This window comes from Pseudorca crassidens, chromosome 16 (assembly GCF_039906515.1).
Source record: "Pseudorca crassidens isolate mPseCra1 chromosome 16, mPseCra1.hap1, whole genome shotgun sequence".
NCBI lineage: Eukaryota > Metazoa > Chordata > Mammalia > Artiodactyla > Delphinidae > Pseudorca > Pseudorca crassidens.
The window spans coordinates 34,292,232-34,313,248 of NC_090311.1; the positions used below are offsets into that span (position 1 = coordinate 34,292,232).

Below are 21,017 nucleotides of genomic sequence, written 5' to 3' on the forward strand. Positions count from 1 at the left end.
GAGTAGTAAACAACAGTAAAACACCGCCCCCCCCACACCCTTATGGATCTTACATTCTTGGGGGGGTAATATCATAATAAGACTAAGATCTGTTGTGTACTTTGAAGACTCTAAACATCTCAAAGCAGGTTTATTTCCCATCTACCAAAGGATTTATTAGCACAGTGCTTGGCTCATACAGGTGCTCAACAAACATCTGGTAAAGTAGGATACGTTGTTGGCCTACAGTAACCTTGGCAAGCTGTTAGCAGTACGATAAATCCACATGGGCTTGACCAGAACAGCCGAGCCTCTGTTACTTGTCCAAGTCTTCTACACTGAGCTGCAAATCCTTCTTCTTTTCCCTTTGCTCAGGATCTTTGTTCCAGGAAGGCAATTAAACATTTCATCACTATACCCATTAGAGGGTGCGTGGGTGGCAGGTAGCAGAGAAGCAGCAAACTTGAGATCCCAGGGGACCAAAGAAAGGTTATGGGCAAACAAACCTCCAAGTTGGCACAGATATATTTAGTTTCTCTGTATATCAAACTGTCCCAGCATGTTATCTCACTTAATCTGCACAATAACCCAGGGGATTGGTTTTATAATCTTCATCTTATTGATAAGGAAGTTGAGGGTCTATCTGAAAGGTAAAGTAACTTGCCCTACAACCATTAAACATCAGCTAGAATATGCATCCAGGACTGACTCTATGGCTGTTTCTCTGCTAGTCTCAGACGGTGACAGTGAAATGATTTAGATACAATACTATCCCCATGGATGGAAAGGCCTTTATTTGATGTACTCATTCTGGAAGATTCTAATCTGCTTCAGAAACTAAAGTTCTTAGGATCTTGGAGGAAGCAACTTTTTCTGTGTTCCCAACCCACCTGAGTATACTTTGATACCTGTGGCATAAGACCACCCACAGATCTCGTCTAATCATAGTCCAAGTGGCTCTGAGGGTAGGTGAGGGGGGATTCATTTTAAAAATTAGAACATACTTGGAATTTAGGTTTGCCTGCTTATGAAATTAAGACAAATTTCTTTACAGTTCTTAAAAAATTCAGATTACTTGTACTAAGAGAAAATCTCACTAGTATCTCGATTACTATGATTTAAAAAGAATTAAGTAGGTACAGAATAAACAAATTATGTTTTGGAAGTTGTTCAACAGACAAAGTACACCTAGAGGACATAAAAATTCTTTATTTAACCTAATCCAGCCAGTGTTGAGATAGTCTGCTATGTTAAAAACAAGACGTTTAAAAAAATTACAGCACAGTTAGCAAGGCAGTGACTAATTAAGTCACTCAGTTTAATTTTATATTCTTCACAGTCATTTGATAATCATTTAATGATGAACAATATTTTCTGCCACTTTGGAGATAAGTTAAATTCTGCAAAGAAGAGAATTCTACTAGTTGTCATTGAATTTTATAAAAGAGGTTTAAAACATTATAGAAATAACACAGTAAAGAAACGTGAAAATAAACTGGAAAACACAAATATACCTGCCCATCCCAAAAGTCTTAATCTGTCCCCTAATGTTTCTCGTTTACTGCCTCGTTCCCTTTTCCTAGTGTTCAGCAATTAAGACACTACTGCTCTGTAGAGGCTATTTTGAGCTTAGCTAAAGTGCCTCTCTCTGTTTCTTTCATTTCTCAGTTAATCCTAGAAACAGTCTTCTAAGTATTATTTGTATTTCAGAGATGAAGAAAACTGTAGCTGAGAGCAAGGTGTCACTTGATGAAAGTCATACATAGTTATTAAAAGCAGAATTAGGATCTGAACCTAGGTCCACCCAACTTTAGTCAGCCCATGCTTTTGTTGATTCAGGGTGGTGCAGGACACTTTCTGAAGAGGCTGGTACCTGGTACTTCTTGAGCTAAGGCTCTTTAGATTTAAATGTGTTCAATTCCAGGGCTGAGGCTACTCTGGTCCCCAGGCACTTGCAGTTCCCTCCCCACAGCCCTCAAAACTCCTTCTCCCTGCCCCTAAAGGATTAGAGTTGTTTCTCTGGCCCTCACAAGCCCTGATGCCAAACAAATCCAAGCAGTCATTCCCCCATTTTGGGCATAAAGTAATAAATGGGGAACTGTGTGCTTGTGTAACTTTAGTAAAGGCTGCTAAAAGCTGTTCTACATAACAAAATTATGCAGGAAATATCCAGTATGTCTTTTCATATTGAAAATTTAAGAAAGCCAATATATTTTATAAGCACAGCTATATAATCTGTTATTTTTATATATAATCATAGTTTTATATCTCCCCTTCAGAACTGTAGCAGTGATCTTAATATAAGGCTCACTGTCAGTCAAATATTCCCTTCCTCCCCAAGTAATTACAACTTTGAATGTTCAATAGCCATTCACATAAATTTCATGTTATAACTCAAAATTAAGACATTCATACTATAGAAAGGTACCAGTCTTAAATTACTGAAGTTAACATATACTACTGTAATCTAACATAGCTCAATCTATACTTGCTACAATCCTAAAGAGAAGTGGCCACTTATCAGTAAGGGGGAACATTCATATTGCCATGCATTAGATGCTGTGAACAAGAAAATAAATAGGGTTTTTGGAACTATCTTTAAAAAACTTAATACTAATTGATGAAAATCACTCCAAGACCAGATCGCTGAACATTAAAAGGGTCACTACTGAAGAGCTTAAAATAAATAATTGCTTTTGAAAAATGAATATAAAACTAGTTAAACAGTGACTATTAAGGTGCTAGCCTCCTCAGTATGACAAGCAATTTAAATTTAAAAATATTAGTATTGGTTTTTTTTCTTATAATTTGACAAAAACAATGACCTTAATATTTACTCAAGACTTGTTTTCATAATTATTTCCTCACTGACTGGTATAAAAACAAAGAGCTCAAGGCCTCACCTTGGTTTACTCACTGCTGGTTTTCTACCTGTTGAAACTAGACTGTAAACTACATAAAAGCAGGAACCAAGTCTGTCTTGTTCACCACTGTATCCCCACAACACTTTGCATAGTGCCTGGGGAAGTAGGAGGTGATCAACAAACACCTGAATAACTGAATCGATGAGAAAGGAGAGGAAAATAACTTTATTTTTTGCAAATCGTTCTCTGTGCTCAAACTACTATAAACTGGCAGTTCTAATTTCCAGAAACACGAATTTAAAAACCTTACTCTGGTGATGGAAGGACCTGATGTCGCTGTCTCTGTCTCTGCCTTTCTCTTTCTCTCTCTCTCACTCACACACACACACACACACACACACACACACACACACAGTAATTAAGACTGCATAAGTCAAAATTACAATATGAACTATGAGATGTCAACATTATATAAATAAAATTTAATAGTGAAAAAGTGATCTGGAAGCCCTGTGAATTTTTACCCTACACGTTTTGGAGGATATCACATGGGTTAAGAAAAACACAGCAAAATTGCATTTGTTCAGATAATCATTTGAATGTTTACATACATTTTTGGTTTGTTAATTATGTATAACTAATTTACATTTCCTCATATTAACATATACTCCTGTTTAGCTTGTAATCAAATTATGCCAGTGAGAAAAATCCTCATAGTACCTTCATTGAATTGCTGATTCTAAGAAAACACTGAACATGAACATGTACAAAAGAGGCCTTTGAATAAAACAGCCTGTGCATTTTTAAATATTTGCACAGTTTGATCTTTACATTTCTGTCTGAAGAAAATATGAACAAAACTCAGGTTCACCATGCTAAGATAATGGTTCAGATGACTGCCATAAAAGAAGTACATACAAAACAATGAAAACAAATCACATCCTTAGGTTCCGTGATTACTGAGAGGGTTTCCCCTTCCCTAAGTGCTTTATTTTACTTCTTAAAAATATGAGAGCAGCAGCTTATCGCAAGTCTCCACTACTGTGCATTAATGATGGAATCAAAACAACACAACAGACTCATAAGAATGAGAGGACTGCAGAACAATGAGAAGTCACAGTTTTATGCTTCTTCTTGCTCTGGATAATTTAGAATTTTGCGGTGTGCCTGACGTAAATATTGCTGCTGTTTGAAGTAAACCTTGAATGCTCCTTTAATGGCAACAAAAGCAATTCCACCCTAAAAAAAGAGAAAAATTAGCTTTTTATAATGCAGATTTAGAGGAACATAATAAAAATCATTTTACTTAAATCACAAAAGACACAAGCATTGTTGCTAATTCAGATGACCGCAAATGAAATAGTTCTCTCTTTTTTTTTTTTACTAGGGGGTAAGATAGGAATAGACTATTAGAGGTCAGAAAGCCTTTATCCTCTCTGAGTAATCTTCCTTCCACTTAGCTCTAAATCCATTCTCATATAGTAGAGAGAATGCCCAGGCATTATATGCAGGCTGCTACCAGAGGGGAGAAGTGGGAACAATAATAATGACATCAAACAACATAAGGGCTTACTATGTGCTAGCACTTCAAATGAATTATCTGATTTAACCCTCACAATAATCCTGAGGTAGCTACCATTACTATCTCCATTCTACAAGCATAGAGAAATCAAGAAATTTTATTTAGGTTTCTCAGAAAGGCAATGTCTGTGATAGGATTTGACCTGGGCAGTCTGACCCTAGAGCAGAAACTTTTCAACACTATCTTTTGGGAGTAATGATTCACGCATATCCCAGGAGAGAACTCCCAAAGCATAGTTCCAGAAGACCAGAACTACTGCAGTGGATCCTCGTCTTTTTATTGCTATTGGATGACAGCGGGGATCAAATAGAGACTTAAGGCACAGGAGCCATAGTATAAATATTTATATAGTCCCATTCTTTTTTTTTTAAAACAAATATACAGTTCTTTCTCTTTTGCATAGTCACTTGAAAAAAGTAATATTAAAGCCACCTTACCAAGATTGTCCTTTGTAAATTAGAGTTAACACTACTGAACATTAGTTTACCAACTATTGTTGCAATAGTAGGAAAAACAAGGGCTCCACACAAAATTCGGGTTGCAGAGACATGATCTGCTAAAGGATTAGCCTCGGCTGGAATTCGAGGAACAGGACAACCAATCCCTAAAGAAAAAAATGTAGGGTATTAGTGCTAATAAATCAGAATATCTAAAATATCTTTGCATGCTAGGATTCGTCCACAAGATTAATTTGGTATGTTCATTACCACCACAATTCAGGGCCTTACCTGGAAATATACTGTTCAAAATTTGTAGTTTATTTGAGTATTTGCGCCATAGTCTAAGCACATAGTCCTCCCAGCGAATCATCTTGCCTAATATCAGCATGACAGGAATAGTAGGAAGTCCAATTAAAAGGAATAAAGGATCAGCTCTCTCCATAACATCCAGACCTTCTTTATGGCCTACAACCTGTGAAACAGATAGCATTTGCTCCAATCATTTCCTTATCTAATGAAGGGTTCCATGCTTGAGTGCAATTCATTTTAGAGGAAATGCTAAATTTCAAAAGAATACAGAAAGTTTTAAAAATAAGCTGGAAAGCTATCAATCCTGATTTATTTATAAGGAATGCCTCTCATTCAAGGGGAAAAAGAAAAGCTCCCAAGCTGTTTCATATTACATTGGAATAAAAGCTTTAATTGATTACATTTCAATAGAGGGGAGAGGACTTCTGGTTCTTGCTTTCATTCCTCTATTTAATTTGGTTAGATTGGGCTATAATTTTAGGTCTCATGTGTCTTCGAGAAGAGCAACTGTTTTCCTGCTCTTCCTACTAGGAGGTAAGCACAGCCAGCCAAGAGGCAGGACCGGCCTTCAGGAGATGGTCTGAAATCTCATTTCTCTTTGGCTTTCTCCCTGCTCAGTGGTGTCTGGGATTGCGTGTGATTTCTCTGGCTGGCTAAATGCCTGCTCTACAGACTTAACTCTCCTAAAATGCAATTCCAAGGTCTATATTTGAGGGAATGCAATAGGAAGTCCAGTTCTGGTTACAGGTTCCAGTCACTTTTTCTAATCCAGGAACCCAAGGGTGCCTATCTATGGGGTAATAAAGCTAAAACAATCCTTCCCCTCTCATCTGGGTATTGGGGTTATTTCTCAATTGGTTTAGATCTGAGAGGGCAAGAAGGACATGATTAATTTGCATTTGTGAATCTCCATACTTCCCCTCCTGGCAAAATTCTTTCACTTGCTGATCAATCTTGGTCTTACATGTCTCTCAACATGGCCACTTTGTTGGTGAGCATCTTACTTTTAACTAGAAAATTTCCCTAAAAATTCTTTCACAGGTCTCAAATGACCTCCCTTCAGCCAAAAGTCTCAAATGCTGGCAAATTAAATATATTTCTCTGAGGGATTATTCTTGGCAGTTATGACAGTGGAGACTATTTCAGAATCTTGGGGTTTTAGCCCATCCAGGTATCACAGCTTGATATGAGGAGACTACTATAAAGGTTTCTATATAGTTTTTCTGTACACACTTGAGGATTAAACTATGAAGAAAGGATTGTTGATATAGACAATTTATGTCTTTGCCTTTGTCTATATCTCTGAGAGGGACGAGGGAAAAGAAAGGAAGGGAAGGGAGAAAAGAAGGTAGGGAAGACTAAAAGCTCCAGGGACAATATCTACTCAGGAAAGCAAACTCATGAAAAAGTAAACAGGATTTTTTTTCAAAAATGAGATGCCCTTTACGTCAGCTATTATAGCAGATTTTTTTAGGTGGACTTCAAGGAGATGTGAAATAAGGAAGCTGACAATGGTCACGGCAAATTCAAATTCTAGACAACAGACTTGATCCAGGTAGAAATAGTTTATAAAATTATGTGGAGGGACTTCCCTGGCAGTCCAGTGGTTAAACTCTGCACTTCCAACACAGGGGGCACGGGTTCAATCCCTGGTCGGGGAACTAAGAGCCCACATGCCATGCTGTGTGGCGTGGCCAACCACAAAAAAAAAAAAAAGAAAAAGCATGTGGAGAGGACCAAAATGGGTGCTTTTAAAATTTCAGCTAAGGATATAGCCCAGACTTTTGTGCATGATTAATTTATCTAACCAAGACGTAACATTAAAGAACAGAGGACTAGCCTCTTCCAAATGGTCAAAACCCATGGTATCAGTATCTGATATTCTTCTGTGTTTCCAGGTAGAAATTAACAACCTCATATCTTGCATGTAAAGGGTGGTTGTTTTGAGCTGCCCTAAAGTGAAATAGTCTGGTTCACCATATTTCATAAACACATATCCCACCCTGGTGGCAAAAGTGGATTAGCCCAGAAACTGTCTTTACCTATAATGCTTGTCACATGACACTCTATTTTTTTGTATCATTTTATTATTTTCAATATTATGATCACTTTAAAGTTATAACTAAATGTGATTTAAATACTCCCAAAGTGTTAGCAAATAAATTCAGAAATTTGAAAAATTCCTTTGTTGGGTTATGTTTTCTTTTTAGAATTTAGGGTTTAAAAATATAAAGCAGGGCTTCCCTGGTGGCGCAGTGGTTGAGAGTCCGCCTGCCAATGCCGGGGACATGGGTTCGTGCCCTGGTCCGGGAAGATCCCACGTGCTGTGGAGGGGCTGGGCCCGTGAGCCATGGCCACTGAGCCTGCGCGTCCGGAGCCTGTGCTCCGCAATGGGAGAGGCCACAACAGTGAGAGGCCCGTGTACAGAAAAAAAAAAAAAAAAAAATATATATATAAAGCAAAGTGAATATTCAGGTATGGACTATAGTAAGGGAAAATTTATTCCTCATGGGTAGCAGTAAAAACTTTCCAACCAGGTGTCTAAGAATGAGGAAATAAAAAAGAAAATAGGGCAAACAGTGAGCAAAAGCCCATTTTCCCCACCTGTGATCAAGAGTCATGCTTTGTGCTTAAGCTGAGGCTGACCATTACATGCATACCTGCATGCATTCATTCAACTGAATAATGATTACGTGCCAGACACAGGCCTAGGTGCTGGGAATTAAAAGGTGAGCTAAATAGACGTCTTTTGGAGGTAAGAGGCAATCAAATCAAACAAGTGTGCAAATATAATGTTAAGGAACTAGGACAGTGTAACACCTGTAGTGTCATACTACATACCGCTACAGTCAGACTCAAGGGTAATAAATGAAAGCTGAATTAATCAATGGGTCTGATTTAACTTTGGTCAATATAAAACCAGCAAATCTTGTGTAAGATCATGTACATTCTGATGTTATGCCCTAAGACTGAAAAAGAGATAACTTTCAAGACTTAAATTTTGAGGTTAGATTCAGGAACTATAGAATGTCTTCTCTAAGATTTTTTTTTTTTTTGCGGTATGCAGGCCTCTCACTGTTATGGCCTCTCCTGTTGCGGAGCACAGGCTCCGGATGCGCAGGCTCTGCAGCCATGGCTCACGGGCCCAGCTGCTCCGCGGCATGTGGGATCTTCCCGGACCGGGGCGCGAACCCGTGTCCCCTGCATTGGCAGGTGGACTCTCAACCACTGTGCCACCAGGGAAGCCCTTCTCTAAGAATTTTTTATCCATGTACAAAATCAAGGCCTATGGAATTGCAGGTTTAGAGAAAGGTTTGTTTGTTTTTCTGCTTAAGAGCTAAAAGCTAAATCTCCATAGTCAGCTAGGCCTGCGGTTCATCAATGCTAAAATGCTAAGAGTTAGTTTTAATTAAGTTTTGATCTTTTAAAGCACTGCCTATAGAACCCTACTTTTAAATGGGAGGATGGAACAGCAATGAACTAAAAGGTTTCCTTAGAATTCAGGGTAATTAGATGCAACACAATTAAGAAGGGACAATGCGTGTGGGGGCTGCTTTACAGCAGAGGCAGAAGCAGAGCTGGGCCGGGTGTCAGTGTTCCACTGTTCCTGGATACAATGCTCCAGCTGCCTCTGGGACCAGCTATTATTTCAGGAGCCCTAGATTAGGGACAGGAGTCCTAATGCTTCTTCCTTGCTGGAAGGTGGTACTGGTATTGGACATGTAAGCTCTCTGAACCTGTAAACTAGGAATAATTGATAGTATCTATGTCACAAGATTGTTGCAAGAATTATACGCATCAGTGCTTGAAAGGTGTTCAGCCAGGTGCTAGGGGAAGAAAAAGTTAACTATCACGTTGTCTTTTCAACAGAAATTTAAATCAAAGGGACCATTCAAGTTCTTTACAACGAAAAGGGATTGAACCTAAGACTGGTTCATGAAGAAATAAATGGGAAAAAACAGTGATCTGATTCCTTAATCTGATTTACCTGAACTTCAGAGTAGTCAGAGAACAAAAGGAAAAAAAAGTTAAGTGTGAAAAAGAAAATCCTAAATTCTGCTGATGGAGTAGGGGGCACGACTGCTATCAAATATTCAGAAAGATAATAGTCTGCCGAATACTCTTAAATCACACAACAGGAGCTATCTACTGTCACAGCTAATCGCTCCCATTTCTGGGCTAAAAAAAAAAAATCTTTTCAAGTGAGACAGTACATGTGAAGGTTATATCTAAATGGTAACACATAATGTATATATGCATTATCATCATTTTAGTTCTTTTCTGTCACCATTAACCTTCTTTACTGTCACCATTAACATGTTTATTTTTGTCTCCTTGCTCATATCATTTCCTCCTCTCTGCCAATCCAAATCATTCTCTTCAAGGGTCAGCTCAAGACTTATTTTTTTCATAACTTCAAATGATCTTTCACTTTTACTGAATTAAAATACTGTTAATGTAGTCTTTCCTTAATTGGCTCCTGTTGTTGAAGTGTCTCATTAATTACGAGAATTCTTTTAAGACTGTGCTAGCCTAATATCTTTTCAAAAAGAGGCATCCTATTTCTTATGGTCAGTTAGGTCTTAAAGAGAAATCACTTAATCTCAAAGGGCCTTAGTTTCCCCATCTGCAAAAACATACTTTTGTATAATATAGTTGTACATTAAACAATGTATAATCTCTAAGTTTTCAGGTCTTTGTCAGTCCTAGTGAATGGTCCTGAACTTCCTGGATCTAATGATATACTAATACTCATTACTGGGGCTTAACAAATTATTACAGAACATATAGTCAGTTAAACAAACCTGTTACTACCTGATAGAATTGGTCATATTAAAAAAATCACTATTTATGAAAGCCTTTTAAAGTTAACATCTGTGTATATGCTATACAGGGGACACCTACGTATAAGATAGTCTCTACTTTCTCAAGGAAATTACCTGCCAATAGGAGGAGTAAGGCCTGAATACAGCAAAAGTTAAATAACTTAGGTAATCTATATAAGAAATAGCACTTGGTCAACACAGGATTGGCTGCCATTTGAGGAATAAAAATGTCATGAATGCAGAGGAAGAAGAAATCACACTGGGCAGGAGTTGCCTGATAACTTTCATGGAGGGAAAGTGGCTGAACTAAGCCTGGAAGGAGGGTTTAAATTCGGAGAGAAAGGCCTGAAAGGACAGGTATTAGGCAGGGAGGGTGACATAAGCCAAAGGACAGAGGTAAAAAAACTAAACAACATAAGGATGGGTTGGAGGAGACAGCCCCATAGGCCTCAAAGTAGAATGAAGTTAAGATTGTGGAGAACACTGCATAACAAACCAGGTTAAGGAAATGGAATCTTTTTCAAGTCAGCGATTCTCAACCTTTATCCACTATCCTATGACAAATGATTTGTGATTCATTCCAGTGACTACATCCAGATTTCTGGGGTGTCATCAACATTTTATAAAGAAGCATTGCAATATTCTGTCTCACCATGATTAGACAGGTTATGTGCAACTTCTAGAATATTACATATAATCCCTTCGATCCCTTTTTCTTTCATGTACTCTTTAATTTATATTAAAGAAAAGCAAGTTATATCATCTACAAACCAAAGTGTGTTAACTATTACTGAGTTAGTTATGAAACATTTAACCGGGCTTCCCTGGTGGTGCAGTGGTTAAGAATCCGCCTGCCAACGCAGGAGACACAGGTTTGAGCCCTGGTCTGGGAGGATCCCACATGCCGTGGAGCAACTAAGCCCGTGCGCCACAACTACCAAGCCTGCGCTCTAGAGCCCGCGAGCCACAACTACAGAGCCCACGAGCCACAACCACTGAGCCCACATGCCACAACTACTGAAGCCCGTGAGCCTAGAGCCCGTGCTCGGCAACAAGAGAAGCCACTGCTATGAGAAGCCCGCGCACCACAACGAAGAGTAGCCCCCCGCTCATCGCAACTAGAGAAAGCCTGCGTGCAGCAACAAAGACCCAACATAGCCAAAAATATAAATAAATTTATTAAAAAAAAAAAGAAACATTTAACCAATCTAGGTGCTGCTTTTGAAAATGATCACTTAAGTTAGAGGAGACGTTAAGCTTTGAAGTAAAATGTTGAAAGGTATTATTTTAGGAAGATTCATTTGGAAGGATGGATCAACAGAAAAGAATGAAGTTAAAGAAAACAATCAAGAGGCTCCTTTAGCCATCCAGGTATGATGGGAGAAAGACAATAAGTCAAGTATTAAAGACTGTGGAAAGGAAGCCACAGATGTTAAGACATATCTAGATGGAAATTGATTGGACTTAGCGGACTGGATATAGCGCTACGAAGTAGAAAGAGTTAAAGGTAATCCTCAGAATGTAGGCTATATATCGAGTAGATGGGAAAATAATTGTAGGAATCAAAGATATAAAGAAATGATAACAGAATAAATTTAGGTTTCAAACTGAGGAAAAGACAAGTTTGATTTCAATAATATTGAGTGTGAAGTCATAAGAGGTCATTTAAGGAGAAGGGCCATGCTGTTCTTATAGGACTGATTTTGGGAAAAGATTAGGGTGAAAGACATCAAAACGCACAGTTAAGATGGCTGGAAATCTTCAAAGAAGAGGTATACAGAGAGAAGAGTCAAGGGCCTGGGACTAAATCTTGAAATTTAAGTCATTCTAATTTTCATCAACAGTTACTAAATGTAGCATTGTTTTGTAATAGCAAAAAACTAGAAGTAACTAACTGTCTAATCAATAAGAGACTGGTTAGTAAACTGTTGAAATTCTATACAAAGAATGCTATGCAGATTTCTCCATACTCTGTGAAAAGATCTCTAAGATTCATTGTTTTTGGAAAAAGGGGGGTTCAGCTCTAATACGTTTCCTTTTGGGGGGATAACTATAATGTGTGTGGGAGAACATATTTATTTTATCTTGCATATGCACAAACAAAGTCTGGAAGAATATATCTGGCTACCTGAGCAGAGGGGAACCTGGGCAAATGAAGGACAGGAGTAAGAAGACTTCCCCCTAGAGAGCTTTTACATATTTTCTTATTTTTAAGCCATGAGAATGTTATCACTTGTTCAAATAATAATTTTAAAAACTCCTAACAAAAATCTGTTTAATCTGTTTGATCTTCATATCAAAAGTAACATCATCAAATAGAATAAAATAGTGAACCTGCATCACTGTCACTGCTCCATAAGTCACAGCTGTCCAATAGATAGAGCCAACCATTATTCCTGCTGCAGCAAATGGACAGGCTTTTGAGATCAGTCTATCTGCAAGATCCAAGACGTAAACAACTGGACCTATAATATAAAGAAAACAAAGTTTCAACACAAGACAGATTAAAAAAAAAAAAAAGACCAGATCTAAAATATTTTTATGAAGTTGGATGCCCTGATGCTTTAGAAATAACTTATAAATGTAATGGGAACCTAGATTTGAACAGATTTAGAATTTCTCCGTCATTTGCATGAATAGCTGAGTTTTACTTCCTAAATCCTAGGAAATAGCCTCTTCAAATTTTTATCTTTATCAGTAAACCTAAGAGTAAAGCCTTAACACAGCTGCTTCTTATAAAGGAAAATAGTTCCCTTACTTCTCTTAATGACACTGGCTACTGCAGAATGCCATGGCCATTTCAACTTGCTCTTCACAAACAGTTCCTGGCCACAATTAGTTTCTATAGTACTTGGTAAGACTATCACTTCTTTGACTTCACTTATTACTTCCTTGATAGTGTGTGAAGGTAACCTAGGCTATTTTTTTGTAGTTACACAAAGTCAACCTATCTTACTTTGATATCCAATATACTATATTTAGTTGAGTACTATTCTCTAACAAGCTACTTTTAATGATCATGCCAGTTTTTATGGCATTCCAACAGCTGTATATGCCAATTATGCTTCTATTATTATGTGCTTACAAAGTAAAATTTGGTTATTACCTCCTCTGGTAGTTATTTGGAATAACTATACTAGGAGGAATTATAATAATTGCAATTAAGCCCGATATAATTTAGCTCCAGAATTTTCCAGAATAGTGGAAAAGTCTTAGACCTGAATTAGAGCAAGGCCTAAATAAAGAATTGAATATCTAAGTTGAAATAAAGGAACATGCAACCTTGACTTGGTTAGTAATCATCATATTTGCTGAATGCCCTCTACGTACAAACTATTACTTAGGACATTTTCTTAGAAATGTTTAAGAGGTATTACCTACCTCTGGGGGCTTACAACCTATAGGAGGATGCTGTATACAAAACCAACTTATTTTCATTGTACGAAGAAATTCAAATAGCAATATGTTGATAAAATCATTAAAAGAACAAGCATCCATCTGTGGAGCCCTGATCAATAGTTCCCCCTGATTGCTGGAGCCAGTAATGTTACTAGTCGCTGTATAAAGACAGACCATACTGTGAAGAAGGAAGAACATTAGGAGAGGTGTCAAAGGGACCTATGATTTAAATTTAGCATATAAACTTATTATTGTCAAAATCTAGCTTACATAACATTTAAAACTATGACAAGGCATCTTTTGGGACCAAAGATATCGCTAAAGTAAGCCTAGTTCAATGTATACTGACTCTACATTCTACATGATAGCAGGTGCTGTGCCACACATTACATGTATCATTATTTAATCTCATAATGTAGGGTTTAATCCTTAAAATACACAAATTTGCAGGTTTAAGTTTATAACCCTCTCAGAAGGCATAGTAAGAAGCATTTTACTAAGTCACCAAAGATCCCTGAAATGCTGGTACTAAAAGTTAAAGCCAATAGGTATATATAAAACCTCAAAACTTAAGCTTTCATATTCTCTATCAATAGTTCTTTAATCAGAAAATTGAAGCCACAAAACAACAACTACAGACTCTTTACAGCACGTTTCCACCTACCAACATCACACCTATCTGAAGTCAATCCCCACTTAATACACCAGATCCCATTCCGTCACCAACTCAAAGACACAGGTCTAGCAATTCACTTCTACCCTCCTACATCACTTCCCCCTACCCTTTATTGGATTATTTTCATCAAACATGTCATTATTTATTCTATCTTAAAAAAAAAAAAGAAACCCCTTCTCTTGATCCTTCTTTTCCCACTGCTCCATTTCTTTGCTCCCTTTACAACAAAATCACTCAGAAGATTTTTCTGTTTTCACTCTCTCTCTCCAATTCTCTCTTAAATCCACTCCACCAAAACTGCTCATCAAGGTCACTAACAACCCACACATAGCTAAATCCAATGGTCTAATCTCAGCCTTCCACTTATTTGGCCTACCACCAACATCTGATAGATGTTCCCTTCTTCTTCCCAATAATCATTGCATCTCCAGGACATCACCATCTCTTGGTTTTCTTTCCAGTCACTAACTTTTCAGTCTCCTTTGCTGGTTCCTCCTCTTTTTCTTGACCTCAGTGAGGCCCACCCTGTCAACTTCTACTTCATCATACTCCCTATTTGATTACTCTGCTCTATTTTTCTTTTTCCTAAAGCACTTACCACCTAACATACTCTAATTTACTTACTGTTTCCACCTACTAGAATAGGGGTTGAAAAACTATGGCCCATAGTAACACCTCACTGTTACTGTAAATAAAGTTTTCGAGAAACATGGCCACATGCAAAGTTAGCTGACCCTTGAACAACACGGGTTTGAACTACATGGATCCACTTACACTAGGATTTTTTTCAATAGTAAATACCACAGTTCTACACAATCCTCTGTTGGTTGAATCCATGGATATGGAGGGAAACAGAGGAGCTGTGGATACGGAGGGCCAACTATAAGTTATATGTGGGTTTTTGACTGCACAGAGGGTTGGCACCCCTTCCCCCCTCCAAGCCTGCACTGTTCAAGGGTCAACTGTATTTACTATATATATATATATAATATATATATATTTTTTTTTACAGAAAAAGTTTGTTGGCTCCTGAACTAGAATATGAGCTCCAAAGCGAAAGTACCCTTTTTATTTTGCTTATTGACGAATCCCAATTCCTTTGATTCTCAAAAATTTGCTTAATTCTCTACTGAGGTACTCATGAAAAACTATGATATGAAAATCTCTAGGTCTTCCTTTTTCATTATTCTGTATGAAGCCCAAGTTATGAGACTATTTTCTACCCAGTCAGAATCAGAATGTATTAGGAGAGAAGGTATTTTACCTGCTTCCAGCTGACCTTCGCCCCCCCCATCCCCCACCTCTTCAAAAGGGTGCTTGGAAAGATCTACTGATGGAGCAAAGCAATGTAATTCCTAAAAAAAGTAACAGATCATTTAGATGAAAACATAGTTCCTAAAAAGTAATCAGTCACTACCGATTTTATCTATTATGAACATGGACAATAGATATATGTTTGAATTGTCTTTCCTTTAAAGATCTCAGAAGGTTCCAACAGAATAAGCTCAATTTTCAATTTTCTTCTGAATCACTGGGTATGAATTCCTTCTGTACAAACAAAAACAAATAAGTCCTCATACTTCCTTCTGGAAATTTTTTACTTATCCCTTGGGTCATATGCAACAGATGTGCTGGATTAAATGAAGTCACTGGCTGCATTTTATAATCCCTATTTCCAGTTTTTCTGGCAAAATTCTGTCTAGGCTTTTGTCTTAAGTTTATTTTGCCTAAACCTCTCAAGTCTTTTCCAGATAGACTAGTCCAAGATTAGTTTAATATTTAAAAGGAAGGATAAATGCCTAGTGGTAAACATACCATTAGAATTATAAACTGCCACCCAAGGGAGGTATTTCTGAGAGCTAAAGATTACCTAGGCAAGCTATTTGATGAATAAGAACAATCACTCAAATCATCTGGATGCAGTCCCTCAATCATATTTTTCTTATTAGGAAGCTTATCATGTACTATCCTATGACTTGAGGTCATAAAAGGAAAACAGCAACAGTCACTAGCCTCTTCTTATTGTCAGATTAAAGTACAAACAGTTACGGGAAATGAGGAAAGGCAAGACTCTAGCCCTTGAAAATCTCAATTCTAATGGGGAGGAAGAAGTATGAATAAACGTACTTCACAAGTTAAATATGCAAGGGCATAAAAAGGTTTTATTTAGTATTTTAAAAAGGTATTATTGAATTTTTAATGCCTCAGTGGGCTTCATCACTTATACTTCCAACAGTACTGTATTTACACAATGAATGGTGATTGGAGAAGCTTTGTACAAATACAAGTTTTGAAAATTCAATAATTTAAAGAGCACTAGGGAAACTTGCAATTAAAAGGAAATCTATTGTGAATTCTTTTGCACAATAAAGCTTTTGTAAAGAAAATAACTACACGTAATGTTTTGGGTAAATTCAAATCTTCGCATTTCAGATTTGAATGACATCAAACAGTGAGCTGAGAACTATTAGGGAAACTCTAAGTCCATGTCTACTGAAAAGAAGTAATCAGTTTTATCTGGCAGACACTGCAAAGGTAGATTTGTTGTGATTGTTATGTTGTGATTTAAATTCAAGTCTCTGTATGCATGGTGTTAAAGGTATATTTTGGCAATTAAGAATTAATGACTGAAGGGCAGGTAATACTTAGTGTTCAAAATCTCCTGGCACTGCATACAATCATACCCAGAATTCCCAGGACCTTCCTTGGGGACAGAAAGGTATCCTCAAAAACACCTCTGAGGCTTCCCTGGTGGCGCAGTGGTTGGGAGTCCGCCTGCCGATGCAGGGGACACGGGTTCGTGCCCCGGTCCGGGAGGATCCCACATGCCGCGGAGCGGCTGGGCCCGTGAGCCATGGCCGCTGAGCCAGCGCGTCCGAAGGCCTGTGCTCCGCGGCGGGAGAGGCCGCAGCGGTGAGAGGCCCGCGTACCGCAAAAAAAAAAAAAAAAAAAAAAAACACACCTCTGACCAATTCTTGAAAAATAATTTCTAAACACTGCCACAGTGCTAAAGTTTCTAACACAAAACATAATTTAATGCTTCACAAGATAACCTTGTATAAGTCCCTGTGATGATAACAGCTCCCATGAACTCCAAGGTTTCTGTTAAGTGGCCAAATTTATAAAAGAGATTGCCAGACCCAACTCAAATGCCAACTTGCTAATCCAAAACATCAACCCCACTTTCAGGTTCAGGACTGCTGAGAATTGCAGATTTTCGAGGTCACCAAGAGTCTCACAATACAGTTCTAAACTTCTTTCCTTGCTCCAAGTCTTCTTTTTGTTGCACACTATTTCTGGAATGTCCTGTCCCTACTTTGATTAAATCTGTATGAACACCCAAATTCCCAATGAAAACTAACCTAACCTGATTGAGGCTGACTAATTGTTCTACCCCACCCTGTAAGCCTGTTCCACGAGGCTTCCTTTACATACTATCCCACAAAATGCACTTACCCCTTTGCTTGTGCATAATGTTAGTACTTTATGTTCTTGTTCAATGTTTGTTCAGTTGTCTCAATATCCTTTAAGTCTGTCCATGTCAGCATCATCTGAGATTGAAAACTGCCAGGGGGCAGGGGCCATGTCTGTTTAACTCGTTTTGTACAGTGCCTAGGATAGAACCATGTACAGATAGGTGCTTAAAAAATGCTTTTTAATGATGATTGGTATCTATCACTCTCAGGGACTAAGAGACAGCTATCTTCAGCACATGGTACTTGGCATTATATCAGGGCACTTTGGCCTGTTCCACAGGGCATTAGAATATAATGGCACAGGACCTAGCTGCAGCACTCTGTGGCAAGTATTTGACTCAATTCATTGTTTAAAAAACAACTTAAAAAAAGTATTAATTATATGGTCCAACAACAAATGTGGATTTTACTGAAAACATGAATATCACAACCACCAATTCAATTTTAAAAACACGTGGGAATTTTGATGGGATAGTAAAGAATTTTAACTTTTAACTCTTTCTCTAGCATTCATCACTGTTTTAAATACTAAGATGCCAGAGGCTAGGTCTAAGAGCCCCAGACAAGCTCATGTAAGTTCATCTTTAATTGCTCTGCTTGTAGGTTGAGATTTTACCATTTTTTATGTAAAAACAAACATCCTGCAAACTCAGGCTTTAATTTACTTTGCTTAATGATGAAAGTTAGTCATTAGATTGTCAACAGAAGAAAGGATATGTTCTTGGACAATTTTTTATTTAACCAAACTAATAATAACTGACCAAAAACCTCTCAAAACAAAACTAATGATAAATAAAAGATTCAGAGTCAAAGCAGATGAATATTATGTCTTGGTGTATATATATAGTGTATTACCAAGAAAAGTAACTAAAGATCATCAAAGTAGTTCTTTATGAGTACATAGCTTGTGCCAAGGGAAAGTTTAAATTTTTCCTCATTAGAATAGATTAGCCCATAGAATATTTGAGGGCTATAACATCAACTACTAAGTACTTATTAAGCACCTATTGTACACATAGCATTTTACTATGCATTAAAATAAACGTAAATAAAATTTAACACACTAGCCTCTGCCTCCAAGGAGCCTACAATCTAGTTAGGGACAAACAATAAATACACATTAAACAACTGGAAAACTTTATGGCAAAACTGACAAATATATGATAGTATCATACAAACTACACAGATACATGTCAACAAATTTTAAGTAAAGATTATAGAGGGGGTAAGGATGCAAAGAGTTTTCTTTTTTTTTTTTTTTTGCTGTACGTGGGCCTCTCACTGTTGCGGTCTCTCCTGTTGCAGAGCACAGGCTCCGGATGCGCAGGCTCAGCGACCATGGCTCATGGGCCTAGCCGCTCCGCGGCATGTGGGATCTTCCCGGACCAGGGGACGAACCTGTGTCCCCTGCATCGGCAGGCGGACTCTCAACCACTGCGCCACCAGGGAAGCCCAAGAGTTTTAATATTACTGTCTGTCTGTATGTATTTACTAATTAACAGAAGTGAATCTTGACCTTGAAATCTATGATCTGAAAAGGGGGGCATGCTAGAAGACCTTCTAACTAGAGGCAAAAGACTTTATTCAAAGGGTTTATATATTTTTAAAAAGCTAGTATGCCAGTAAGGTGGGGGTTAATTGATAAAAATCGTTAGCCAGATCTCTGAAGAATATGACACAATAGGCAGGACGGAAGTTCCTGGTGACAGTTTGCCTACCTACAAACTTCCTAAAATGAATATGATATTTTAGGAAAACTAAGAATATTTAAAGTCAGAATAAACTAGAATAGAATCCACAAGATTTTGTATCTAAAGTGAGTAAAAAAAAGAGAAAGCAGCATCAGTCGAGAGTAGTTTAATATAAAAGAGAGTTGTTAGAAAGGATAAAGAAATATTAAACCTTATTAGAGAAAAAATGTTTTGTCTGCTTTTAGGAGAAACCATGCCTAAGGTAGGAAATTCTTTGAATTTCCAAATTAAAAGTTGAAAAAGTTAAGCTGTGATAAAAGAAACACCACCATCAATTATCATTAATACATAAAAATAGATGGCAATATTAATTATGCACTTACTACATATATGCCAAGGAATTGTTATTACATATTCTTTTTTCTTCTTTAAACATACCTATATTTTTCAAATTTTCCATGATGAGAATATAGTTACTTTTATTAATAAGAAAAACTACTTTTTAGAGAATAACAAAGAGTTATCATAAAATTCAGGTAACCATACCCTAAGGAAAGTCAACCTGACATTACTGTTTCATTTTCTTTTCCCCTTTATATAAGAAACCCACAGTAGGCTCCTTAGGAGGCAAAATAACAAGGGGAGTAAGGATTAGGTAGGGTCTACCGTGTGAATTTGGACAAAATGCTATCTCCAGACCTCAATTTCTACATCTATAATGATAATGAAGATAATATCTATCTCAGAGTTTTTGTGAAAAGTAATGTATATGAAGCTCTTAATACAGTACTTAGTGTTACACTGTACCAAGTGTTACACTGTACCAACGTCAGATATTAGTTCTTTCAAAAATGGCATATACTAAGTTAAGTAGAATAGAACTCTGGAATAGGAGGTATAATCCAAGACAGATGTTTGAGGAAAAATTTATGGTATAAGGCTCTGGCATAAAAATAAGACTGTTTCAGGAAAATCTGAGGTAAGAAATAAAGGACAGATCTTTTTTGCCTAAAGGTCTGGGACAAGGAGGAAGAGGAAAATTCATGGTGCCAGGGAATCTGGGAATGAAGAGGGAGAAGACACCAGACTATAATTAGTAATTACTTTTTAAAAAATGTAAGATTCTGAATTGTGTTTTGGACCTATAATTCAGCTACCAGTATTTATATATAGTGTGCACCCAGAAAGCCTCACTCTATTGAAGATACATTGAAGATACTTATTAAAACAAATTTATATTTAAATCTTAGGGAACAAGGCTAGATGTGATCCAGCAATAAACACAAGAAATCCTTACTTTGAAGGTATTCTAGTCATCTGCCTCATAAGAGGGTATATAAAGGAGGGCCAAAGAAGATCTAATGAGATGCCTACCTACAAACTTTAACATCAGAGGGTAGGGCTTCCCTGGTGGCACAGTGGTTGAGAATCCGCCTGCCAATGCAGGGGACACGGGTTCGAGCCCTGGTCTGGGAGGATCCCACATGCCACGGAGCAACTGGGCCCGTGAGCCACAACTACTGAGCCTGCGCGTCTGGAGCCTGTGCTCCGCGACGAGAGGCCACGACAGTGAGAGGCCTGCGCACCGCGATGAAGAGTAGCCGCCGTTCGCCGCAACTAGAGAAAGCCCTCGCACAGAAACGAAGACCCAACACAGCTTAAATAAATAAATAAATAAAAATTAAAACAAAAAAAAACATCAGAGGGTACTCAAAGATTGAATCATTATGGAGATTTTGGTTTTTCAATTCCTTTCTTTTGATCATCCATAGACG

The 21,017-nt window shown here is 37.6% G+C and overlaps 1 protein-coding gene across 1 annotated transcript in view; it reads right to left on the reverse strand.

The window, feature by feature from the left end:
- Positions 1–1,168: 1,168 nt before the first annotated feature.
- Positions 1,169–21,017, reverse strand: part of MARCHF5 (membrane associated ring-CH-type finger 5) — a 54,596-nt gene continuing 34,747 nt past the window's right edge. Inside the window, exons 3-6 of the mRNA XM_067710011.1 lie at positions 12,335–12,465; positions 5,154–5,337; positions 4,863–5,029; positions 1,169–4,082 (exon numbers count right to left, since the gene is read on the reverse strand). Coding sequence (XP_067566112.1) covers positions 3,966–4,082; positions 4,863–5,029; positions 5,154–5,337; positions 12,335–12,465 — 599 coding nt within the window. The 3' untranslated portion in view covers positions 1,169–3,965. The remainder of the gene's footprint in view (positions 4,083–4,862; positions 5,030–5,153; positions 5,338–12,334; positions 12,466–21,017) is intronic.